This window comes from Amphiura filiformis, chromosome 10, assembly GCF_039555335.1.
Source record: "Amphiura filiformis chromosome 10, Afil_fr2py, whole genome shotgun sequence".
In the NCBI taxonomy this organism is placed as follows: Eukaryota; Metazoa; Echinodermata; class Ophiuroidea; order Amphilepidida; family Amphiuridae; genus Amphiura; species Amphiura filiformis.
This window is the reverse complement of record NC_092637.1, coordinates 7,772,409-7,800,183: the sequence shown is the minus strand read 5'-3', so window position 1 is coordinate 7,800,183 and position 27,775 is coordinate 7,772,409. Positions and strand designations below refer to the sequence as shown.

The 27,775-nt window shown below is 37.7% G+C and overlaps 2 protein-coding genes and 1 non-coding gene across 3 annotated transcripts; 1 reads left to right on the top strand and 2 right to left on the bottom strand.

Annotated features, from left to right (window-relative positions):
- Positions 1-5,112: 5,112 nt before the first annotated feature.
- On the bottom strand, positions 5,113-5,185 carry Trnav-cac (transfer RNA valine (anticodon CAC)). Its single transcript has one exon. It is a non-coding gene; the product is annotated as a tRNA-Val (tRNA).
- A 521-nt stretch (positions 5,186-5,706) lies between these two features.
- LOC140162452 (uncharacterized) lies at positions 5,707-14,447 on the bottom strand. Its single transcript, XM_072185691.1, has 3 exons — positions 13,622-14,447; positions 11,464-11,589; positions 5,707-7,455 (listed from the first exon to the last, which is right to left on the bottom strand). The coding sequence occupies exons 1-3, from the start codon at positions 13,721-13,723 to the stop codon at positions 7,285-7,287; spliced, it is 399 nt and encodes a 132-aa protein (XP_072041792.1). The 5' UTR covers positions 13,724-14,447; the 3' UTR covers positions 5,707-7,284.
- Positions 14,448-15,124: 677 nt separating this feature from the next.
- On the top strand, positions 15,125-26,868 carry LOC140163219 (uncharacterized). The gene is made up of 9 exons (XM_072186615.1): positions 15,125-15,166; positions 19,524-19,774; positions 19,921-20,077; positions 20,641-20,838; positions 22,042-22,452; positions 23,273-23,367; positions 23,854-23,937; positions 24,578-24,695; positions 25,614-26,868. Exons 1-9 carry the CDS (start codon positions 15,125-15,127, stop codon positions 25,866-25,868), a joined length of 1,611 nt encoding a protein of 536 aa, XP_072042716.1. The 3' UTR covers positions 25,869-26,868.
- The last annotated feature ends 907 nt before the right edge of the window (positions 26,869-27,775 follow it).

Sequence of the window (27,775 nt, the reverse complement as noted above, 5' to 3'; positions counted from 1 at the left end):
TAAATATTAATCTATTTTTACAGAAATGTTATAATATGGTTTTAACTAAATAAGTAGATATAAAAACTGTATAAATAAGTAAATAGCCTAAGTAACCAAAAATAAATAAAATAAGTACATTCATAGATAAACAAATACATATAGGCACAAAATTAAAATTAAATTTTAAATGAAATCATAAAAAACGAATAAATGAATTAAATAAATAAAATAAATAAATAAATAAATAAATAAATAAATAAATAAATAAATAAATAGGGCCTACATACATAAAATTATTTTTTTAATTTATAGTATGATGGGTAATATTAATAATATAGTCATAAGCGAAACAACACATTGAGCTGCCTACTTTGCTAAAAAATTATTTCTTGGTGTCAAAATCCTTTTTATATCCATCATTGAAATTAGGAGCATTGATTTCAACTTGACGTTTTACATTCCAGTGATTTAGACCACAGATATTGGAACTGTACCCGTACGTGTGTTTAGGCCTACTCTAAGGCTGTGATCACATAGAAGTATACTATTCGGGTATACGGTGCACGTTTTGCAGGTGCACGCGTATAGCTTAAATCGAGTAAGGTAATTTCATAGTACCGGGTCACATACACAGGGAAAATATGCCACATAGTGCCAGGTTGGCACTTGCCAACTGATGCCAATGTGGCATTTGCCAGGTTCGGCCAAGAAGAATGTGCAAGGGTGCGCACAACCAGGCATTTGCAGCCACGGGCCAAATTGGCATTTGCCATCAATATCCAGAGTGTCAGAAATCATTGGCATCTGCCAATTGTACCAGGTTGGCAAGTGCCAATCTGACAGGGGTTGGCATTTTTATTTTTAGGGCGATTTACAGATTTTTATGATTTTTGTACAAAAATGTGATTTTTAGATGGTTTCCAATGGAGGTTCCCAGTATTTTAGGTTCCATATTGTTTTCACCATATAAATACATTGCCTAATCTTTGTTGTCATAGTTTTTTGTTATTTTGAATAAATTAAATCAATTTTGTACAAAAATGTGTTTTTTTAGATGGTTCTCGTCACATCGGTGATTCCCAGTGTTTTGGGCTCCTTATAGTATTGATCGTACAAAGACATTATCTGATCTTTGTTTTCATTGCCATTGGTTTTTGTTATTTTAAATTAATACAATAATTTTTGTACAAAAATGTGATTTTTAGATGGTTTCCAATGGAGGTTCCCAGTATTTTGTTGTCATAGTTTTTTGTTATTTTGAATAAATTAAATCAATTTTGTACAAAAATGAATTTTTTTAGATGGTTCTCATCGCATAGGTGATTCCCAGTGTTTTGGGCTCCTTACCGTACAAAGACATTGCCTGCTCTTTGTAATATTTCGAATAAATTAAATCATTTTTGTACAAAAAGTGTTTTTTTAGATGGTACCCGTTGGTGGTTCCCAGTGTTTTAGGTTCCTTATCGTTTTTATCATTGAAAGACATTGCCTGATATTTCTTTTCATTGGTTTTTCCTATTTCGAATAAATTAAATCAATTTTTTACGAAGATTAGGTTGTTTTAGATGGTTCTCAATGGGGATTCCCAGTGCTTTGGGTTCCTTATTGATCATAAATTCCCTGCTATTTGTTATTTCAAATAAATTAAAACACTGTACAAAAAGTGCTTTTCAGATGATTTTCGTTGCTTGTTCCCAGTGTTTTTGTTTCCTTATCGTTTTGATCATTGCCCGATGTTTTGACCACACAAAGACATTACTGGTTTTTGTTATTCTGAATAAACAAAACGATGGTTCACGTTGGTTTTCCCGGCATCTAAGGCTCCGCATTGTTTTGATTATACAAAGACATTGCCTGATCTTTGTTTCCATTGGTTTTGTTATTGACAACCCTTCTGGTACAGGAGACAAGGTTTCATTATGGATTAAATATGTCATTAACAAAAAAATCTATTACAAAATTTTGGCACATTGCATAAAAAAAATTGAGACAAAATAAAACACTTGTGTAATAAATACAAATTGTGAACTAATAACATTATGTTGTGAGTGACATTCATGTACTTTATTTAAATAACAATATCTCAACCATCGCACATAATATTGATACACATCAAGATTAGTAGTACTTACATGTACAGTATGTACAATAAATAACATACCAGGCCAAAGTGAGGATTGATGTCCAAAATTTGCGTGTTTCACAATACAATGCGCCTCGCTGGGTCGTATTGTATTGTGAAACGACCCAGTGAGGCGCATGGTATTGTGAAACATGAGAATTGCAGATACAAGTGTTGAATATATGTGCCCAAATCAAGTTAAACACAATGTTCAAAAAAAGATATCAGTAGTGACAAATATTAATGAAATCGCCAAGTTATGAAATAAACATTTATTCTATTTAATTTCACTACCTCCAGTCAGCATATGTTGCTTATGCTTAGCGTTACATCTTGTATGTACATTTAAGCATGGCTTGAAATAAGGAATTCAGATCTAGGAGCAATTTTTTGTGTTTTTGTGTAAATATTGCCCCTGTTCTATATAAATAGACAGTTCTGCTTCAGAACCAGGGGCATTTGGCCTTTTAGCAGCTGGTAAATTTAGCCTCAGTTCGAGGCTTCTGGGCTATAGGATGGTGTGTTCTTTTTTTCCTTCTATTTTTTCCGTTTTTTTTTTTTTTGCTTCTTGATTTATTTTTTTATTCATGTGTCTTCATATCCTGTCCACCCACCACTGATCTGTACATGATAATATCAGATTACTACTTATAGGTTAATGAACACGTATTACTTGTTGGAAGAGAAATTAGACAAAATAATGCACGCATGCTGATGTTGATGCGTCCGAAGGGGGGAGTGCATTAGACGCATCAACATCATCGCAAGTGCATTAGTTTGTCTAATTTCTCGAGCAACAAGTAATACAAGTTCATTAAGGGGGTACTACACCCCTCGATAAATTTCAGTTGTGTCTATTTTTGCATATTTCTCAAAAACTAATAACACAGTGGTAACAAAAGTTATGTATATTATAGGGGCAAGGAATCCAATTACTACACTGGAATTTCAATGACCTAAGACAAGCGGTTCGTAATTTATGATTAGAAATAAGGTACAATTAGGATGTACCTCATTTCTTATAAAAAATTAACCGCTTGTCTTGAATCACTGAAATTTCAGTGTAGTAATTGGATTCCTTGTCCCAATAATATACATAACTTTTGTTACCAGTGTGTTATTATTTTTTGAGAAAAATGCAAAAATAGTTACAAATTTACCACATGGGTGTAGTACCCCCTTAACCTATTTCATACACGAGAAGAAAAAACATGTGATATTTGTTGTTTTTATAACAAAATTATCACTAAACATATTGGAAAATAAAACCAACTATGAATGCATCAACCCGCCCGAAAAATTAAATCAAGCCTACGCGACGCGAACGCTCGCGAAAGCACTGCGCGTAGTGTGATTAGACACAATCAATGCATGGTTTGGATTTTTCTAACACTTGCTCTGATTGGTTCTTGCTACCTAAGAGTGTATGAACTCTCTTCGTTGTCATGGTTTTGAGAAAATAACCAGAGAAAATTGCTGATTCCAACCAGTTTTTATGTCTTACTCGCAACACTGTAAAGTTCTCAGTGTATTATAGGCTCCTTCTAATTCTTTCTTGCTGCCTTTGGATGAAGAGAGGTAGTAATCTGATATTATCATGTACAGATCAGAGGTGGGTGGACAGGATATGAAGACTCATGAATAAAAAAGTAAATCGATAAGCAAAAAAAAAAAAAAAAGGAAAACAAAAGAACACACCATCCCAGAGCCCAGAAGCCTCGAACCGAGGCTAGGGTAAATTTGCGCCTTGCTCAATCTTATTGCGCACTTAAAAGTATGTACAAGCACCAAGTAATGCTAAACTAACACCGAACACCCCAAACTTCAAGACTAACTAATGCCGCTGACTGGAGATAATGGAATATCGTATAGATTTGCCATCACAGACATCTCAAATTAAAGAAATCAATATTGTGCATATTATGGGCACCTTTATTTTTTGACTATGTTACAACACTGGTAGTGGTACCATATTTATTGTGCATTTTGTATGTTTCAACTGGTATATTTTATACATTTTTAGATACAGCCTGCCTGCAATGTCATTGTCTTAAACTCATCATATAATTATTCTCTACAATGTTGAAAATTGGGTAGGTGCTTCATAGAAGTTCCAAATATGCTAATGAGGAATATAGATTCATTCCGTTGCCGAGTATCAGTGTTACATGTGTGTTCAAACGTGACATTGTATTCATAATCCTCATTGGCATATTTGGGACTTCTATATGAAGCAATAACTGAAAATTGACTAACTCTTGCTAAAGTCATATTTCTATTGAATCCTAAAACATGTGATCCGGCAGCATGGCATTGCACTGTTAAGTAAAGGTGCTCTCATGCACTGTACACTGCAGAGAATTGCATAAAAATTTAAAAAGATGTAAAGCTCAAGCATAGCTGCTGGAAATCCAGTTAAAATAATTTATTGTTTTTAAAGATAAATTAACTATACAACTTGCCTCATTACATTATGTTTCACCTTAAGCCGTACATCAAAGTAATGATGTACGGTACCTTAACCCTACACGGCAACCTCTTTCGCTTAAAATACAATGCTTAATTACCATTAAATAATTGATATGCTTCCCTCTGGTTCTCTACTATGTGATCACTTGTTCTACGATGCAGTAGAATCTCTTATAGTTTAATCAGCGGGAATTGTATGACTTTATCACTATGCCGAAAGTAGACCCATGTTAAGAGTAATACGAGGGTCATTCAAAGAGTTCTAGCTCCATCATCACATCATGTGCCAGGAGATTGAAATTACCCAAGATTATAATCTTAAATCTTGGCTATTAAGATGTGTTGGTTAAAGTGAATACACATTGAAGCATAAAAAGCATTTATGTAGAAAAAGTCAATATTTTTTGGCCAAAAAAATCATAAATGGCTGTATTTCTCATTGTAGATTACAAAAAGTAGCAACAATAATCCGCTCACTTCTTGCATAACTAATCAATTTTTCTTCTCAGTGTGTGTATTGATAGATATCAATGAAAATTTGGCTGAAGCAGGATTTGAACCGGCGACCTCTGGTTTGTGAGACCAGTACTCTACCATCTGAGTTATTCAGCCCTATATAGTAATGAAAAACTAGAAATTTAGGCCTCCATAGTTTGCTAAGCTCGTAATGACCGAAATATTTGTATGTATCACAAGTTTTGTTTGTGATCCAGAGTAGCTAGATAATTGATATGATACACACTCAATAAGCACTTGATAATATAAAAATCCAAAACTTTGACAATACAACAAAAATTACCAGTTTCCTCATGTGGTTTAGACAATCTTTAGCTTAATTGTTGCCTTTGCAAGAAGGGACTCAATCATGTTTTACTTTTAGAGAATAAACAATAGGGATTTTTTTTTGCCTATCCTCTATCGTGTGATAGACGACAGGCAGGGCGAATATCGTGGGGAGGGGATGCCGGCGCAGCCGGTATCCACTACGATAAAAATATTGGACCTGCCTGTCGTCTATCATAGGTAGAGGATAGGCAAAATAAAAATTCCTATCGTTTATTCTCATTCTTAGTCAGTTAAATATTATTTTAATAACTGTAAACAATTTTTAAAGCAAAAACTAAGTTACCGTCATAAAACTTCCCTCATTATAAAATGAACGAAACTTGTTTACAACTTCACGTATTCTGTTGCGCGTACTGCTAGCGCGTCGCGTATTCCGCACTAGTCTACGCATTACAGCGCAATACATACGCGCACCTCTACAAGCGTGTAAGGCATTATCAAGACGCATGATGACGTGGGGTCGTCTACGGCCTGATAAACGGCACCCGAAATCTTGCGATTGTCCAATCAAAAATGTGTCTACGAACTAGACCACTCCCACTGACTAAGAATTGTTCATCAATGTTTAACATCTCACGTGCGGCACATTTGTGTGGTAAACATGCAGACAACACACGACGCATCGTTGTTTCCCATTTTGGAGCATATTTACACCCTAAACCAAAAAAACAAGAGGTGTAAATATGTACCTCCATATCAAAATGATGCACTTGTCGGCTGCGTGCTACTCATGTCTCATTGTACATAATAGCCAAGAATAAATAACAAACTCATCTCAAGTGGAAGTCACTTCAAATCATCCCTAAGTCACATGGTTTAGGAATAGAGGCCGTCAGCCTTTTCCGTGGGATCCGCCATCTTGTGGGTACTGCCGTTCTGCATGTCATGCGTTAGACATTACACCTCTGATTACGCGAAGTCGCAGCTCGAGACGCACCTCTTCAGTCAAGCGTCAACGCGGTGTAGCAACAAGGCACTCCGTACCCACAAGATGCCAACGTTGACTTCAACGTGACTACCTCTATAAAGAGAACATTTCTAAACTATGTGACTTGGGAATAATATGAAACCACTTTTGCTTGAGATGAGTTTGGTAGCTATTCCTAGCTATTATGTAAAATAATTTGAAGCGACTTTAGCTGGAGTTGAGTCTTGTAGCTATTTCTAGCTATTATTATTATGTACAAATGAAGCAGCCGACAAGTGCATCATTTTGATATGGATGTACATAGAGGCCATCAGCGTGACGTCATATGCCGCCATCTTGTGGGTACACGCTGTGATGGTAGTTCGATCTCCATGCGTGAACAGCAAAATCACTGCGTTGATGCGCTATAACAGCTGTGTGGCAAGCTGCGCCCTGTGTGTAGTGTCCAACACATGAACACATAGATCATTTGTACCCACAAGATGGCGAAAGGCTGACGGCCTCTATTAATGTTCTAGAGGATGTAGTTTGAAAAATATGACCCCTAACATAGGACTTTCACCAGATGTCACATTTGCTTTAAAAAACTTGTTTACAGTTATTAAAATAATATTTAACTGACAAATAATATTAATATTTAACTGACAAACCTCCTAAATTTAAAATTGCCAACACAAAATTGAATTCAAAGCTGAAATTCGCAGGTGTTTCATTACTCATAGATAACTATCAATATACAGACTAAGGAACAGTAAATTTGGGGTTGTTTGGCTTCGTTTGAACAGAGATTTTTTGTTTTTGACCAAAATGTTTGAAAACTAAAGTGATGAGGAAAGTGGAAAAGTGAGTAGAAGCTCTAGAAAGCATTAGAAGAGGACTGGAAATAACAAATCAGCATAAATTCAAAAAGTACCAGCAGGACAAAAATGTCATTAAATTACTCATCATCGGAATCCGCTACCAACTGCTGACTGTAGAAATCTTTGTCTTCCTGCATGAGTGTCACCCATTGCTCTTCATCTATGTTATAATAACGTTGCTCTGCCATCCACTTTTTGTAGTGTGCGTAGAAACCTGCTGAATGAAAGTAAGTTCTTGAAAACTTCCTCTGAAATAGAATAGATACAGAACACATGTTAAAAATAAGACAAAAATTCCAATCATTTACATGCATTAAAACAATATGCCCAATAGAGAATATGGAAGCACTAAATATGTGTGGAACAGCTCACTCCCCACATGTGACATACCGACTAATTTTGGCTGGGAAACTCATTTCTGTCCTTGTGTATGTGATAGGAGGTAATTTGAAAAGGGTACAAGGGTTTTTAAATGTGAATTCTACGGTACATATAGGCCAACCTGTCATTAGCTAAGGATGAACATCAAATTTATGTAAAATATACCTTAATTTTTAGCACCATTGGGACACACTTTATAATGCATGTTTGGTTTTTGAATTACTACTCTATTGATAGCAGCAAGCGTTATTTGATTGTAAATGTGGATACACATGACTGGAACTTGGTTTGATTTTCAGTCAAATTACGAATCCAGTATCATCTGTAAAATCATGAGGGCAAACTAAAAATATAGAAGCTTGTTACGCAGAACTGCTGAAAAATATCTCGGATATCTGCGAGTATGATGATTTTCCCAGTTTTAGTAGTACATGTAGATGATATTCCTAGTTGTGATGGTGGTGGGAGCAGTGCAGTAGTAGATAAAGTATGACATAACAAAATGCAGAAGCACTGTCAACCAACAGAAGGTGAATCGGGCAAGCTAGGAGAAAGGCCGAAAGAACTACAGGGTGTCCCTGAAAGAACTGTATCGTCGGAAACATTATTGTTTGGGTATTTTAACGCCACACCTAAAAATAAGTAAATACTTGGTGTGGTTGAGAAATATATCAGCTATCATATACTTTTTGAATTTTGACAATTGACCATACTGTTCTTGAAAATAAGAATTTAACTACCTCATGTCCAATCCTTTCCACTGATTCAAATATCAATCGATGATCTATATAGTTTTGTCACAGTGCTAAGGCCATCTTTATTTATTAATTTGTCTCAAAGTCCCAGCGCGCAAATCACCGGTTTTTTCGTGATATTCCTGCTGGATTTAGTAAATTTCGGGTTTTTTTCCCGCCGTTTAATTTTTTTCCGATCCACCACACGTCAACATAGCCCAAAGCGTAAATCTCAATAAAAATCTTGACCACAGTGCAAGCTCCTTGACATGCCTGAGAGATGAAAAGGTTGTCTATTCTTGCCACAGATACACAAAATTAAAGTTTTAACAAATCCATTAATTTAAACCACATTCCGTATTAGGTTTTTAACTTGGGAAGGGCCCTGAGACGAACTTAATAATCACTGCCCATCATCAGCTCATAATGCGTCTGTTATCATTGATAGATATTGACTCCGTGGAAAGGCTTGTACATGAGGGAGTTTCGTAAAATCCTTTTATTTCCAAAACGGAGCGGTAAATTGTCAAAATTCAAAAAGTTTGTGATATCTGATATGTTCCTCAACATCACCAGTTATTTAGTTATGTTTGGTTTTATGCGTAAAAGTGCCCAAAATAATCAGTTACCGATGATACAGTTCTTGCAGGGACACCATGTACATACCAAAACAGGCAAGTGAAAACAAGGTGAATGAGCGCCCTTTATTATATAATGCCCTAATCCGGTCAACAGAAAGGATATCAAAGGTCGAGAACATGACATTCAACTCCATCAGTTCATCATCGGATCCTTGCTGATGAAGATGTGTGTTGTACACATCAAACTATTGAGGTAAATATCTAAATATATTTGTGTTGAATGACAGTTTAAATCTACTTTGCTTGTTTATCTACCAACCAAATGAACATACAGAGTAATGAGCTCTGGCATGGTTTGTGAATCCCAAGGGACAGCAACTGCAATTAAAGTCTCTTCTGAAACAAAGTGTATCTTTTGTTGGGAGTCTGGAGACAAAAAAGACTTACAGGTAGACGAGGTATTGTTGGTCGAAGCAACCTAAAAATCAATTTTCATTATCTAGATAAATAACACCTTGATGTTTTGCAAAAGTTCATTCTACAAATCGTATACTTTGCAAACTTGCTTAATCTAATGTTGTTAATGAGTTATGTACGTTTTACAAAAGTGTTGTTGTTTCAGCCCTCTTTACAACTTAACTCAAGAACCGCAGCACCTATAAAAGTATATTTGTGATATTTTAATTCTTCTACACGCTCGCTATGAATTGAGCAATGCAGTTTTTGCCAAAGCTCACTACCATCCGTAAGATGCTGTGAACTACCAAATCACAACAGTTTAAAATAATTAATAACCTTAAGGCCAGAGTAATGGAAGACACATTCGTCCACGACCGAATTTGAGATTTTTTGATATTTATCAACACTAAGATGTATTCTTTCACTCGAAACTGATAAAATACAACTTGCCAATATTTATTCGTATTTTTGCTTGATTGATTTCACTCTTTTCAACTCTAAAAAGTCACATGGCTCAAGACAGCTTAGTAAATTGGCGGGAAATAATGAGTCAGAAATGCGCGAATGCGAAATATTGTGATTACGCGCGCGATCGCGTCGCGTAACGCGGCGCAACTCTGCGCGTATATCCAACGCAGTCAAGGCGCATTCGGTATGTTGTTAACGCCAGCAAATGTGATGTAAACAAAACAAAAATTTGTAGTGAAAAAGCCACTTAGATTTTTTAATTATTTTGGATTTTGGCGCACTAAAACCAGACATTATAGATTCATTGGTGCAAAAAGGTGCATATTTAGACCATGCACCAGATACAGCTTTTACAAGCGTGAAAGTCTTACCGTTTTAAAATATACGGACGTTTTGTGCATTATTTTGACATTTTTTTACTAAAACGTCGATTTCTCAGAGTTCATTTTTGACAATATTGCACGATTTTTGTGACAAGATAACTTGAAAAATATGCAAGCCAAAGGTAAACTATTTGCCCTATCGCTTAGAGCACATCAAAGTCTGGGGAAGGTTTTCTCATTTTTTCAAAATATTTGTTTTGAACAAAAATATACACCATTATGTGCAATTTTTTGCTTAATAGAGTGACAAAATTGCTTTTTTCACATGTTTTTTGCAATATTTCGAAAAATTAGACGAATTTCAAAAAATTAAAAAAACTTTCCCTAAGTTCATGTCTCTTCTCCATGAAAAACTAAATAAAATATTTTTACTCCGAACAGATTTTTTTTAAGTTGTCACAAAAATATTGTGGTAAAAACGTGTATTTTTGTGATTTTCTCAAAAACTCGATATTTTTGAACAAATCTGACATCACCATGGGATTCCTTGACTCATTTCCTTTCCAAAAATGTATAGTTTTATATACTTTGGACATACAATTAAAAAATAATGATGCTCGAAAAGGTCCATGTTCTCTCCCATTACTCTGCCCTTAAGACAATTTTCTTTTTTTGGCACAAGCAGTCAAGATTCTGTGAAGGGATATTCTGGATAAAAAAACCCAGATGTTTTCAGACTCTTTCTCAAATTCCTCAGAAGCAGTTGTTGTTCCAACATTATATTCTTTACATTTTTCTCTTTCATATGACACCACTCATATGACACCACATACCTTCGTGGCATTTAGAGATATGTCCATTTCAGACCAAATGGTTAGTCAGTATTAAGACATGTACAGTCTCTCTAAAAACAAAAATTGCATGTTGCAACTGCAATTTTTTTTCAGATGTGCCCCTGAAATTTTGTTTGCCCCTGGCCTTGCCTAGCCCCGAGGTACTCACACCTCAACACATAAAAATGTGGAGGCCCTGGTATTTTTGACTGTATTTTTGTTACTTGAAGCTAAAGCCCTACCACTAGCTTGAAGAAAGTGTTTGCAATGTGTTTATATATGACACAAATATTGGAAAAGTTCAAAAATGGGTGAGGGAGGGGACAATATACACCTTATTTATTTTACTTGGTCTAAAAGAAATAATGGAGACTCACCCAATGAAATGTAGTTTTTTCAAATATAATTGAAAAAAAAAAAACTTGAGGTGTAACTTGCACCCCACCCCTGGCTTGAAACACCCGACATAGAACTTACCAATAAAACCATTCGTCGCACCATGGTTTCAGTCAACCTAATGTGTCTTGACTGGCAGAGGTGTATGGTAATATTTTCTGTGGTTTCGACAGCCCACTTTCTATAACGTCTTTCTTTTCCTTGCACCTGAAATAGAGATAATTAAAATTTAAGTAAAAATACAGGGTGTCCCAAAAAAAAAGAGAACCCTCATTGTACCCTCTTTTTCTCTTATTTCTGAAAGAGCAAATATTTTTTGGTGTTTAAAGAAACCTTTGGTTAGCTTTAATAAAACAAAACAATTATTTCAACCGGCTCGCAACTTTTGAAGACATGCCCTATTGAAGAAAAGTACCCAATTTTCACTCTGTCCACGGATAGCAAACAGAGTGGTTGGGATGGGACATGCAGTGGAGTGGCCGGGATGGGACATGCAGTGGAGTGGCCTGCAAGATCACCAGACCTCATACCATTTGATTTCTTCCGTTTGGGCCAAATCCAAAGTGATGTCTTGAGCGAGGACCACATGTTAACCTCCAAGATCTTCGCAAGCGTATAACTTTTGTATTCGCAAGTATCAAGCGCACAAGGCTGATATGCATTGCAATTGATGCAATGAGAACCAGGGCCAAAACCTGTGTTCGCCAAGGAGGTAACCAGGCACAAACAAACTTGTCCCATTGGCACTGTACAACTCTAAGAATAAAGGAGCTGTGGTAGCTGTGTGGCACCATTTGCATATGAATTATATTATGCCAAACAATCACAGATGCTAGCCAGATCAACCAGCATAAATAGCGCCCCTTATTAAAATGACATCACATGACATTCCATGCACCTCTGCATTGGCTCAATGCATACAAAATTTTCAAAACTGAAAACATGCAAGTTTCATTCTTCTAGAACTCGAGTTAAAAATTAAACTGGGGGTCCAGTCTCCATTCTGAATCTCTTTGGCCTGATGAGCTAGTTCAGCGGCCTGAGGTTCAATATGGGTCTCCAGTCGCCGGACTTTTTTGGTGCAAGGAAGAATGACCGGGACTATCGCCTGCTTCGTGAGAAGCTGTGTGATCTCTGACAGTAATGCCCGACGCTGGGGGCCGTCTGGCGGCACTACTGTGGACCTCTGAAAAACAAGTGAGCATAGGGGGGACTGTAATATCGCGCGTGTTTAACGCGGAGCCACTAGCGTTTATAGTGTTCCAGTTTGGCCATGAAATTACTGTAAATATTATAGTGAACTCCAGTCCGTAACCCCCGGTCACTACCGACATCAACCATGAGCCCGGAGCGATGGCTTCCCATCTCTGGGCGTAATGCAGCATACTACATTTATAAATGTTGGTTTATTAAAATCTAACGATTAAAGATTTCTTTACATACCAAAATATATTTGATCAACTTTTCATAAAAATAGGAGAAAAATATGGCTCAATGAGAGTTCTCTTTTTTGGGGGACACCCTATAGGAGGCTGAAATCCATCTTGAAACATCCTAAACCTGGTAATATGCAATTAGCAATTGATCTGTAAACACACATCATTTGGGAAACTTAGTTTTTAATCATAATATCACACTCAAAACTGACAGTTTCAAATTTACCATTTCTGTGTAAATTTCCCTCGCCTGTGGGCTCGTTTGCCAAATTCTGTTAAGGATCATTTTACTTTGTATATGGGCACAAAGGCTTTTAAAAAACATTTGAAATATTATTTTGTGAATACCAGACTTTTATTGATAGAAGAGCAGGCCTCCTAATTTATGATGTTTCAATTTTCTGCTCGATGACCTACCTCATTGCTTGTGTAGGGTTGGTGGGTATGGGATGTTGCAGGGTGGGATGGTGTTCGTGGGTGCTAGGGGGACTTCACATGTCTGACTGGTAGAGGTCACTGAGCAGTTTTCCATTTTATACATATGTGTACATCCATTATCCGGAGGGTGCACTTGTCGGCTGATGCATGTGTCTCTTCTCATGTGCGGGCTAGGGGTAGGTGCCGGACTCGTCTCGAGCGGGGTTTGCTTCGGAAAATCCCTGGGTCGCCTGGTTTGGGAATGTTCTCTGTATTCATAGGTCATGTGACTTGGGGTGGGGATGGTTTGGAGTGGCCTACGCACAACATGGGTCTGGTGTTTATTCCAGTCAGGTGAAAGAAAGAAAAAGATTTAATTAACTTACATGGCGTCTCTCATTTTGTTGGAGATTGATGAGCATCTTCTGCATCACCTTGATCACTTTTGCCTGGCTCCTGTGATAGGATGTGGGGGTGTTATGTACCATTATCCTGCGCAGGGCAGCAACGCTGAGGTCTCTGTCTGCTTTCTCCAAGTAGGACTTTGTTACAGCTTTATGAAGTGCATTCTGGAAAAAAAAAGAAATAAATGGTCATGTATTTTATACTGGGCACCTAAAAAGGGAGGCTTTGTTGCATTCTTACTCATCAAGAAGTCTTTGTATGCATGTAGCTTGTTTATTTGATATTTATGAGCTTGTTTATAGTTAATTTTTTAGCCGCTGGAATACATCTATCGTCTCATATAACACGGGCGTTTTTTTTTTACGCCAAAAATAATGATGTTGCCCGTGTCATATGAGACGAAAGATGCACGACAGCGGCTAAAAACACCACCTTTATTCTCATTGTATGGGCGTTAGCCATACTTTAATTTTGATTTGCAATATTTGTTCATCCGTTTAACAGGTTATCTAGCCACTGTGTAGATTGAAAGTTGCAGGGTATATCTATAGTACATGTATGTATGCGAATGAAGAAGTAGATAGGGTCACACGTTTTAAACTCGCCACCCAAAAAGGGTGGAGATGTTACGCTTTTTGGTATCAAGCTGCAGTTAATCTCATTCATTTTCATAATTACAAAAGCTAGATCAATGCATGTGGTCTCATTTGAAAGCTGTATTATTATGTCATATTCCTGCAAAGTGGCATTGCCATAGTCCATCCAGAAGTGAAGATATACCTTTTTGTAGCTTGAAGTACAGGGGTGGAGGCGTACAAACTATATGGGAAATTGACGTTTTTAGTACAATTTTTGCAGAAACGATGATATTTTTGTCAAATCTTTGTGTATGGCTATAAATTTGGTACCAAAAGAAAGCTAACATATTCTACTTTATTGTTTTATGATTGACAAGTAGGTAAATGAAATACATATTCTTTATACCCGCATGCGAAGCATGAACGGGTATATTGCCATTCTATGGTTATACCCGCATGCGAAGCATGGACGGGTATATTGCCATTCTGTGGTTTCTTCTCCTTATCTATGCCTGTGCAACAGGGCATAGATATTCTGCTTATGCTCTTTAGTCTTCTCCTTCTTCTCCTTCTTCTTCTCCTTTTCCTGACCATTCATATTGACAGCTCTATCTCCAAAACTACAAGGGCCCTGGGGCTCATATTTGGCACAAAGATTGACCATACCATGTAGGTGTGCCTTTGGCCCATCTTGGCCCTATAGGTCAAAGGTCACGGGCCCCAGGGGCCCAAATGTAAAAATACCAATCATGCCATTTCTCATCAAATAAAACAGCCTCAGGGCCCTGAGTAGGTACACTGATAGCACTAGAGGTACTCTATATTTACAAGTATAAATGAGCCCAATATATCTTAAGTTATGGGCCCCAGGGCCCCAAATGTTAAAATAAGGAGCAACAGATTGACATGGCTAGCTCAAAAACTACAGGGCACTGGGGCTCATATGTGGTACACCTATGGGCCCTAACTTGTCGATGTGAGTTTTGCCCATTTTAGCTCCAGATGTTTAGGGCTAGGGGCCCAATAGGGCCAAATGTTAAAACAAAGGGCCGACCGTTTCTCAGCAAATAAAGTAGCTGCAATGCTCAGATTTGAAACACTAATAGGTCTTTAGCATTATATTGTTATATGAATATAAAAGCCCCATATGTCACATAATATGGGCCCCAGGGCCCCAAACGCTAAAACAAAGGGCCTGCTGTTACTCGGTAAAAAAAGCAGCTAAAATGCCTTGTGTTGGTATACTGATAGCCCTTTTAGCATTAAACATATTATGGGGTGTCAGGATGGGTTAAGGGCGTCATGGTGTGTTAAGGGGGGGGGGTAGGGGGGAATCACAGGCATAGATATTCGTGTTTGGTCAAACACAACTGTGCCATCTAGTTCTCCTTCTCCTTCTCCTCCATCAAACACATCATTCTGTCAAGGCTAGCGCTAAAACTACAAAGGCCCTGGGGGTCCATGTGTGGTACACTTATGGGCCCTATCCCGTAGAAGTGCCTTTTGCCTATCTTGGTCCCAGAGGTCAAAGGTCACGGGCCCCAGGGGCTCAAATGTGAAAATACAAAGCACACCATTTCTCATCAAATGAAGCAGCCTCAGGGCCCTGAGTTGGCACACTGATAGCCCTAGGGGTACTCTATATTTACAAATATACAAGAGCCCCATATGTTATATATTATGGGCCCCAGGGGCCCAAATGTTAAAATATGGTGCAACAGACTGACAAGCCTAGCTCTAAAAGTACAAGATCACTAGGGCTCATATGTGGCATATGTATGGGCACTAAGTTGTAGATGCGCCTTTTGCCCATTTTGGCCCCAGATGTACAAGGCTGGGGGCCCCATGGGCCCTAATGTTAAAACAAAGGGCCAGCCGTTTCTCAGCAAATAAAGTAGCTACAGGGTTCAGATTTGGTACACAGATAGGTCTTTTAGTATTATATTGTCATATGTATATATAACCCCCATATGTCACATAATATGGGCCCCAGGGCCCCAAACGCTAAAACATAGGGCCGGCCGTTACTCAGTAAATAAAGCAGCTACCATGGACAGCTTGAGTCTACTGATAGCACTTGAGAATCATACTTTAACATAATCACATGAGCCCCATAAGTCATATATATTGGGCCCCAGGGCCCCAAATGTTAAAACAAAGGGCCGGCCGTTTCTCATCATATAAAGCAGCTTTATGGCTCAGAGTTTGTACACAGATTGCACCTGAGAATTACATTGTTATATGTACATATAAGCCCCATATATCACATAATATTGGCCCCAGGGCCCCAAACGCTAAAACATAGGGCCGGCCGTTACTCAGTAAATAAAGTAGCTACAGTGGCCAGCTTGAGTCTACTGATAGCACTAGAGAATTATACTTTAACATAATTATGTACATTGGCCTCATAAGCCAAATATTATGGGCCCCAGGGCCCCAAATGTTAAAACAAAGGGCGGGCCGTTTCTCATCTAAGAAACCAGCTTCCGGGCTCATAATATGTACACAGATAGTACCTGAGAATTAAATTGTTACTAACACCCACACACCCATCCACCCCCACACACGTAGGACTAAACAGACAGATCGTATTATATCATAATTGGAAATACCAGCGTGAAGCGTTAAGGCTGTTCCAGTTAAATTACATACCCATTGGCTGTTCCATTTAATTTGCATACTCCCTCTGAAATGTCCCCAAAGAAGGCTGTTCCGTTTAATTTACATACTCCCTCTGAAATGGCCGTTCCATTTAATTTACATACTCCCTCTGGAATAGCTTTCCCCTAATCATATTGCATAGCCTCGCTGTGAGTAAGAGAGACTGACAACAGCAACCTATGGAGAGTAAGAGAGATGACTCCCCTGGAAGGGGACTTTTTACAATTAAGTGCTACGACAGTGCAACCTACATTCAATTAAAGCTTGTGACTTGGATTTTCACTTTTTACACATTTTCTGCCCAATTGGGCGACTTTTTACAATTTCTTTATTTTAAGTCCTCAGCAAATAAGGACTGTAAGTTTGGGTACACCGATAACATGCGGGTATAGCCGTATTTGTGTACAAATATATAGCCTTCTAGTTTCTTCTCCTTCTCCTTTTCCTCCTCCATCAAACACATCATTCTGTCAAGGCTAGCGCTAAAACTACAAGGGCCACAGGGCCCATATGTGGCACACTTATGGGCCCTACCTGTAGATTTATCCTTTGCCCATCTTGGCCCCAGAGGTCAAAGGTCACGGGCCCCAGGGGCCCAAATGTAAAAATACAAAGCATGCCGTTTCTCATCAAATGAAGCAGCCTCGGGGCCCTGAGTTGGTACAATGATAGCCCCAGGGGTACTCTATATATACAAGTATACATAAGCCCCACATGTTATATATTATGGGCCCCAGGGCCCCAAATGTTAAAATAAGGGGCAACAGATTGACAAGGCTAGCTATAAAAGTACAAGGGCACTAGAGCTCATATGTGGCACATGTATGGGCCCTAAGTTGAAAATTGCCTTTTGCCCATTTTGGCCCCAGATGTTTAATTAAGTCTAGGGGTTCTAGAGGCCCAAATGTTAAAACAAAGGGCCGGTCGTTTCTCAGCAAATAAAGGAGCTACAGGGTTCAGATTTTGTACACTAATAGGTCTTTAGCATTATATTGTTATATGTATATATGAGACCCCATGCGTCACATAATATGGGCCCCAGGGCCCCAAAAGCAAAAACATAGGGCCGGTCGTTATTCAATAAAGAAAGCAGCTACAATGTCCAGCTTGAGTCTGCTGATAGCACTTGAGAATTATATTTCAACATACGCACGTGAGCCCCATAAGTCAAATATTATGGGCCCCGGGCCCCAAATGTTAAAGCAAAGGCCCGGCCGTTTTTCATCAAATAAAGCAACTTTAGAGCTCAGAGTTTGTACACAGATTACACCTGAGAATTATATTGTTATATGTACATATGAGCCCCATATGTCACACCATTGGCCCCAGGGCCCAAAACGCTAAAACATAGGGCCAGCCGTTACTCAGTAAATAAAGCAGCTACAGTGCCCAGCTTGATAGCAATTATACTTCAACATATGTACATGAGCCTCATAAGTCAACTATGATGGGCCCCATGGGCCCAAATGTTAAAAAGGGCTGTCCGTTTATCATCAAATAAAGCAGCTTCAGGGCTCAGAGTTTGTACACAGATTGCACCTGAGAATTATATTGTTAATAACACCCATCCCATCCCACCCCATACACGTAGGACTAAACAGATTCACAGACAATAGCGTAATTATAATACAGATAACATAAACGTTACGGCTGTTCCAGTTAAATTGCATACCCATTGGCTGCTCTATTTAATTTACATACTCCCTCTGGAATAGCTTTCCCCTAATCAAATTGCATATTGTGAATTTCAATAGCGTATTATAATAATTATAGATGGTGATTGGAAATACTATGTGTGAAGCGTTAAGACTGTTCCATTTAAATTACATACCTTTGGCTGTTCCATTTAATTTACATACTCTCTCTGAAATGGTCCCAAAATAGCTGTTCCATTTAATTTACATACTCCATCTGGAATGGCCACAAAATAGGCTGTTCCATTTAATTTACATACTCCCTCTGAAATGGCTGTTCCATTTAATTTGCATACTCCCTTTGGAATAGCTTTCCTCTAATCAAATTGCATATTGCGAATTTCAATAGCGTATTATAATAATTTAATTATATATGGTGATTGGAAATACTATGTGTGAAGCGTTAAGACTGTTCCATTTAAATAACATACCTTTGGCTGTTCCATTTAATTTACATACTCTCTCTGAAATGGTCCCAAAATAGCTGTTCCATTTGATTTACATACTCCCTCTGAAATGGCTGTTCCATTTAATTTACACACTCCCTCTGGAATACCTTGCCCCTAATCAAATTGCGTATTGTGAATTTCAATCCATCAAATTGCATAGCTTCACTGTGAATTTGAGAGACTGACAACAGCAACCTAAGTCCTCAGCAAATAAGGACTGTAAGTTTGTGTAAACCGATAAAATGCGGGTATAGCCGTATTTGTGTACAAATATATAGCCTTCTAGTTAATTCTTTCCCCTCCTTCAGAATCTCTCTCCCCCTTCCCCTCCTGTTTCCCCTTCCCTACATTCTCCTTATCTCCCCTCCTTCTCCCCTCTATCTGTACTCGCTCTCTCAAACTTGACCCTCCTAAATATATGTTTTTAGATCATTTTTGAAAGATTCAACTGTGAGAGCAGTGCGTAGGGTAGCCGGTAACTTTTGATTTTTAACCTTCCAGCCCAGAGATACGTTGAAGTACATTTGGTATCTTCTTCAAAAGCGAGACAGCTCAATACCACCTCTGCAATCTGTTCTGGATGTGGTAGATACTCTACCAGGATTTAAACCACCCGTTGACTGTCATACTCCAGATGGCATTCCATTCACTACTCTAAGTGTGACTCATCAACTCAGACAATTCATGTCAACTCCATCAAAAGCACAACGGTTGACGAGGTATCCACGGAAGAACACTGATAATATAATAAGGTAAATTGGTAATTCTTAGCCCTTCTCACCACATATGTATTACTAGTATTCGCCTTAGAAGTGAAATAATCGGCTTAACTACACCATAGTTTTTAACAGAATTTATATTAAAATATTATTTTCTGTTGACTATTATTTTCTTGAAGAGAAATATTTGATGCCGACCACTGGGCTACCAATGCCCAGTACCACACACCAATGGTCAGTGTAGAGGGTGAACATTATTACGTGAAGGATTTTATTTACGTACAGGCACAACATGGCGAGATAAAATTAGGGCGAATCATCAGATTCTACCTTAAGGTACGTACTGAGAATCTAATATGATAGCTCGAAAATTGTTATTTCATCCACGAGCAGATCCTGTATGACACCAGTGGTACGCCAACACTTTTTTAGAGAGTGGGCAAAGGCGGGGATGGCTTTGATGAAAATAGGCTAAACAGTATTTAATAAGGTCCTTAACATTTTAAATATTAGGGCCGCAAGTATCCTGGAGGGGGGGGGCAAGAGAAAGGCAATACAACATGTGTACGATACCCGGGGGGTCACTCACTACTTGACTTGCTATGCACCCGCGTCCAAGAAAAACGTCTAAAAGGGTATGCTTTTCACCACAGCGTCGTCGACGTCTTTTTGAAAAAGGGGTACTTTTTCAGAAGGCATCGCCATTTAGGGGTCCTTTTTTAAGCCAAATCCTTATACGTTTAGGGTTAGTAATATTATTGTTTGAGTGAGTTTGCACTAATTTGATAAAAATCAACTCTTTTTAATTGATTCTTGTTACCTTTGTGCATGTTTTCTTTAGTATGTCTGCAACATCAAAGAGTCATTAAAAATGATCGTTCTACTGTTTTTTATTTTAGGTGCATGAAAAAACATCTACACTGATGTGTGAAATTAGGGTATGCAAATTACATGGAAACAAAGTCTGCTTCATGGGTGCATTGAAAGCTGCTGTACCAGTTGACAAAATCCTGCATCATTTTGATGGAGAAATATCAGAGAGCACAGTGGGATGGATAGTGAATGGAAATGATTCACCTCAACAAATGACCTTAGAAGTAAGTACTTATATTTGGTCAGCTGGTATTTGAGTATATGTGTTGTAGTCGAGACTGGGCTATCCGAGACCAAGACCGAGACCGAGACCAGGCAGTCCGAGACCGAGACCAAGACCGAGACCGACTGGTCCGAGACCGAGACCAAGACCGAGACCGGCAGGTCCGAGACCAAATTTAAAAATCATTAAAATATCATTTTGAGGCCAAACCTGTTGCAGAGCATTTTCCCAAAAACTTAAGGTCTATAACATGGACTTTAAGATTTAAGATTTTAGAATAATTGTTATCAAAATACTATAAAAATGCTAAATGAAATTGTTAAATATTTTCTGCCAAATGTTATTAAATAAATGTTTTGCCAACTTTATAAAACAGTATGTACAACATAACTTTATTGTAAAGAAAATAAGAATACGTTTCATAACCTTTCCTATCGTCTAGAGTAGATATTTCAACATTATTTAATAACCTTTGAGTCTTTTGAAATGTTATGAAGAAAACAAAAGAAGGGTTTCTGAGTTTGCTTGGAATAACTAAAATGTTGCTACTTTCAAAGAAATATAACGTGTTGCTTAAATAGATTTTAACGGAGCTGTAAATATAATCTATGATTCTGGAGATTGAGATAGAGTTTATGATGAATTTATACGGTATTTTGAACAATTAATATTTGGGTGTAATTATAAATAATTGAATGGGTCTTTAGGTAAAGAATGAGAATGTTAAATGAAGATTTAGTTAATCTTTAATGATTCAATTTATGAAAGCTGTTTGAGTAGAATTAAGGGGTGCCAAATGACCAGACTTGTGCTATAAGCTTTATAAGAATGCAGTTGTCTAACAAACATCCCTTCCTACTTGGGATATACCATTGTTTCAAAAACTTATTCCCCCCTTTGGGGGCGATTAACGGAAGAATAGACACCCCTGATATGAAACGAACAAGCGAAAAATTGACGTTTGAAAATATTTTATTCTTGATCTATGACAATAAATATTGATTAATAAAACTTTATCAGTCGTTATTTTTCAAACTTGCTGGTCACAGCTACCGCGCAAATCGTATTTACAATAATTATTGAATGTACAAGGTGTTCCAAAAATAACTGTACCCTACATGTCATGATTGTGGGATGCAAAAAATAAAAGACCACACAAAGTTTAAAAAGTGAAACACGTTTTTTATTTTTCATTTATCAATAGGTCTGCAAACAACTAGCCGAACCAAATCCAATAAAGGAACACGCACACGGAAGGCAGGTTGTCACCATACCCATCATGCTTTTTTCTGATGATTTTGGTGGCAACCTGACCAAAAAGTGGAATAAGATGGGCGTTTGGACATGTCAGGTCGCGGGAATATCAAAAGATGACACTGCCGAAATCTTGTTTTTGGCAGCATCAAACCAGGTGTCAGCACTTTCTCTTGCCTCGCCAATAATTAATGAGCTCAAACAATTGGAAACAACAGGAGCCATAATGTACGATGCCAGTAAAGAAGAGGAAGTGTTGGTTTTAGCACCGCTGCTGTGTATATTGGCTGACAATGATAGGCATGCCGAAATAGTGAATCATATCGGGGCTAGTGCCTCCCTCTATTGCCGCTTATGTGATGTAAGTGATACAAACTTGTTGATTAAGTATTATCGGGCATAGCGTTTGAACCTGAATGGTTCAGATATTGCTTAGCACCTATAGGTACCATTTTATTGCTTATATTTTTGAGAAATTTTCAATTACAAAAAATGTAGAGGATAGATTGCATTATATCACTCATACATAAATTCTAGACAGTTCATTGGTTGATTACCATTTATCAATTTTACCATCAGCCTCTCCGTGTGATAGTTTTTACCATCATAGTGCTGCGCCGTAGTGCGCTTGCGCCAAACCGTGAGCTGACTCTAAGACTCGCCGATTTAGTAATGGGGTGGACCCCAAAATATTATTCTCTAAATCATCATTCCGTTCAATATAGCACCTATACCATTTTTTGCTGATATACTACAGATATTTTCACTTTCAAAATTAACAACATAATATTTGTAACAGAGGATAAATTTCACTATGCCACGCGCAGGTTAAGACCCAATCATGTTATTAACTTGAATTACGATTTTGATTGATCAAACGCCGGCTACACGTAGCTTTCATAAAGTTGCGCGTATACCTGCACGATATGACCCCAATGGCTTGCCATAGGTTTCTATAACCAAGGAATGCAAGGTGCAAGAGGGAGCGAGAGAGAGAGAGAGAGAGAGAGAGAGAGAGAGAGAGGGGGGAGAATGAGATAGAGGGAGAGAGAGAGAGAGTGGAGAGAGAGGGGGTTGATGGTATTGCAATAGTGTGCCAACACTGTGGTTATCACAATGCATATAATATTTATATCGAATTTCAATCAATGGTACTAGTTTATATTTCCTTTTATTCCCAGATTCATAGGTCTAATGGACATAAGGAAGGTAATCCACGCACCAGAGAAACTACTGAAAGGCAAATGCAAGATGTGAGGCAAATAACAAACGAAAGGTATTGTTTATTTCTCTAAATATCATAATTCATTGGGAGCACATTATTAGTTGAAGTTGAAAAATAAACTTGAGCATTTACCAAATGAATATGAGTCATGACCATGCATATAAGTAAAGGGTGTACCATTTGATTTACAATGAGGTGTGGGGATGGGAGATTGTTGATACTAGTTCAGTGGCGTAGCGTCATAGGGGTACGTGGGGCACATGTCACCTCCCCCAATCGATTGAAAAATTTAGAAAATCCCATAGAAAAATTGCAAACGGCCTGACCACACACTCCCTCGAACCCCCATCCCCACCCCCAATCGCTATGCCATTGGACTAGTTAGAAACTTTGCCCCACTGATGAGTAAAAAATACAAATTTCTGCCACCTGACACAAACATGCTGTCCTGTAAATCAAATAGTGCGTACCTTCATCATCAAAATGTATTATCCCGGTGTATTATATGAAGCTTCATAATGCTTTTGTTTTTATCAGGTTAAAACGTGAAGCCCGTACAGCATCAGGAGTAACAGACAAAGAAAATCCCCTGTTTGAGCTACAAACATTCAAAGCAAATGAGTAAGACCATCTTTGTTTCTGGGCTTTGTTTATGCTTTAGAATAATAATTAAATGCGATAAAGGGTTACCGGGTTGGAAGCTCATCTTCAGTTAAAGACATGCAGTAATGCTAGATTTTTATCACTAATTACTGACATAATAAATTACAAATTGATGATGGCTACTTCAATTAATTTCTCATTTAGCTTGTCATGCACTAAAAATATTTGTCGTACTACATATTTGTCATTCATTTATTTGTCATTTAAAAATTATTCACTCATTCGTTATTACAAAATAAATAGGCCTATATTTATAATGCGTAAAAATATTTGTAACAATGAAAATTATTTTAAAATGCTATAAATTGTTTCCTCAATATCCCAAGCACATTTTCAACATTTTTTTTATCTTGAATGATAAAATATTTCATACAATGACTAACTTTTATTTTGTCAAATAAGACCACTTTTTGACGAATTAATCTTTTCAGTGTTGAGGAAAGGGTAAATTCGTATCTTTACGGTGAAATGGAGTGAAATCTTCTGTGACTAGCTACTATAGATAAAATGTACAGATAATACACACAGTCAGAAAATCAACTTGATGAAAATAACGCAAGGAGAACTTTTATTATTTCCCGGTATTATTTGTTTTCAGAGCTGCACCATTAGAAAGACTACATTCATTATTGTTGGGCCCTTGCAAGTCAATTACAAAAGTGGTGATGGACGAGCTGACCAATGCTGAGAAAGCGACCATTAAAGCAAAACTGAAGGTACATTTCGACTGAATTAAGATTTTAAAGTCATATTGCTAGTGATGTGACAGGATTAGTTGCCATAAAAATGTCTCCAGTCAGAATGTCCCCCCCCCCACCTGTTGCCTCCTCCAGTAAAAACCCAAAATTACAAAAATGTCCGCTTTTTGCAGCAATTTTGCAAACAAGTTGTTGATTTTGTCCCACCCCCTTGGAATTCACTTTGCCGCCTCAATGCTGCCCCGAAAATATTTCTGGCGCCGCCACTGTAAGTACTGCGAATTAACAATGGACATTCCCGTATAATCTTTCCGTATCATACAGCCACTAGATACGTTGTGTGTAATCATAGATTGGATGAATATTAGATTGGATACTGCCAGTTTTCAAGAAATTTAAAATTAAAATCCAAGTCACGTGGGATACCTGCCTGTGCATATGCTTGGTGAATTGAGATTTTTTGATGTTTGGTACGGCTGAAAAGGGTATACTAGGTACCCCCGTATTCTTAGTCGAAGGAGAGAAAAAAATTGTCATTATAATTTTCATTATCTAGCCTAGATCAATATATATAATTGAAAAATAACACTTTGATGTTTTGCGAAAGTTCATTTTACAAGTTGCTCCATTTATTGTTCTTAATGAGTTATGTACGTCTTACAAAAAAAGTGTTGTTGTTTCAGCCACAGAACTAAAATAATACATGTGATATTTGAAATCTTCTACACAAGCTTACACACTCGCTACGACTTGATCAATGCATTTTTTGTCAAAGCTCACTACCACTTGGAATATGCCGTGACCAACCAAGGCTAAACCAAATCGTAACATTTTAAAAAGATTTAAAATATTTGTTATTAAACCTTAATTAGTCTCATTTGCTTTGATATGAAAACTTTCAAATATAATTTATTTATTCATTTGTTTCACTTACAGTCCTTTGACTGGTCAGCCTTTGGTGGCGAAAGCCTCGGCGACGTGACCACCAAATCAAACACCTTCTTCGGAAGAGATTTCAGATTGTGGCTTCAAGTGGCACCATTTGTTCTCTTGGAGCACCTCGACGATAACCAAAGACATCTATGGACCTCGCACACCGTCGACGTCCTATACGATAAATATAAATTTAATACTCCGTTGGTGAGCGACGGGCGAGTGGTAGTGAGCGACAGGCGAGTGGTATTTCACTGAACGCAAGAAAAGGAGTTCTATCTGATTGGCTAGCAATCGATCGCTTAGGTCGCTCAGTAGTCAACTACAAACTCATGCATTCAATTCGATTGAAATCGATTATTCTATTATTGACGAAGATAAAGAGCGTGATAGTGTGTCAATAATGTACATTGTATTGCACCTGGTTTTACCAGCATTCCTTTATAAAATAATTTTCTCAAAGAGTTGAATATTATCAAACTTTTTACTCAGGATTTCAAATGTTTTACATCAAAATTGCAGTTAAACATATCCACAGCAAAATACCGGTCCTCACTAATTAGTACATTTAATTTCCAGTTAGTACATTTAAACGAAACCTGTGATTTACGTGACAACAAATAAAATTTTCTTACAATAGAAATATCATATGGGATACTGATATGGTAGGCCGCAACCGCCACAACGTGGAGCTGCTACGCGTAGCTGACTTTTTGTTCCGTGGAGCCAAATTGACCAATCATGTTAGAGTTTTCATTACTCGGAGGTAAAACTGACCAATCAAGTACGACTTACTCATTACGTGAAGCGAATTTAGTCATTAAGAATTTGCCAGACGAGCTTCACGTAGTTGCAAGATATCCTCGGTCACGATAGTTATGATTCAAAAAGTAATTTATGAAAAGTACGAACCGACTTATTATTAAGATGGACATGCACTCACAAGAAACTCATACAGTATTGTACACAACTATATAGCTAGGCAGAGTGGTGGTAAACCATGCACACAATTCTGCGATCTGCAGTGTATCGGCCGGGAGCTGATTTGTACATCTTGCGCGGCGTGGCCTGCGGGATTCGACCTTCAGCAAACCAGTTCGGATTTACTTTATATACTAGTAGTAGGCCATACATACTGTAGTTACGGTACTGCCCGTTTTCCTATACACAATACTCAGTGCGCTCACCATTGACGCGTGACCTAGTGTATGTTAGAAGTATTATGCCATTGCCTATATGACGTCACTGTGTAAAAAATAACCAGTCAATATTTAAAGTATTCTCTGAAATTCTAGAAAATATAGTTTTGTAACATTTCCTAAATTTTTAGCTAATTTAGGTGTTTGGAAATATTGGTACTTTTGTGTTTTAGGAAGGATATGTAAACGACAGATAACACCAAAAAATATGAACAAATTATTTCTAAACCGTGTTAAGTCTGCAAACCATTATGCTTCTCATTTTCAAGAACGCTGGTTAACAATAAGCAGACTATTGTCTCATTTCGTAAACAAAAGCCCAGCAGTATTGTTACCTTGCGTTCGCTTTATAATCATTCACCCAACTGAAACTATAATACCAGCTCATTGTTCATTGCACAGGTAAAACAGACACAAGTGCAGTGTGTATTTAACCAGAGAAGATCTGATGTAACATAGTTGAGCTGTTTTCATTGAGTGTTATCTTGGTTTAATAGCTTTTAATGGGGTTTAAGTCCTTCAAAGGTCGTGGTGAATTCTACTGTAGCCATGACTGCATCATGATTATTTTAAAGTCAACAACATTCAACAATATGATCACCGTGATAGTATGACAGTATCAGTACCGTGGGTGTCAGTGATCCTGGCCTGACACAGTAGACAAACAAACAAACACGCCACACACATGGCACATGCATGCAAGGTAACATTGACTATACACTAATCAAACAATGGTATTGATCCTGTACAACTGTTTGTGGTTTATTTACATTCGATTCATTTAAAATCCACATAGTAAACATTAATTTTGGCAAGAGTTTTCTCTCTGGAACGATGATGCATCAACTGGCTCCGCGTAATGAAAAGATCTAACATGATTGGTCAATTTAGCTCCGCGAAGCGAAAAGTAAGCTACGCGTAGCAGCTCCACGTTGTGGCGGTTACGGCCAGCCATATACTGATCAT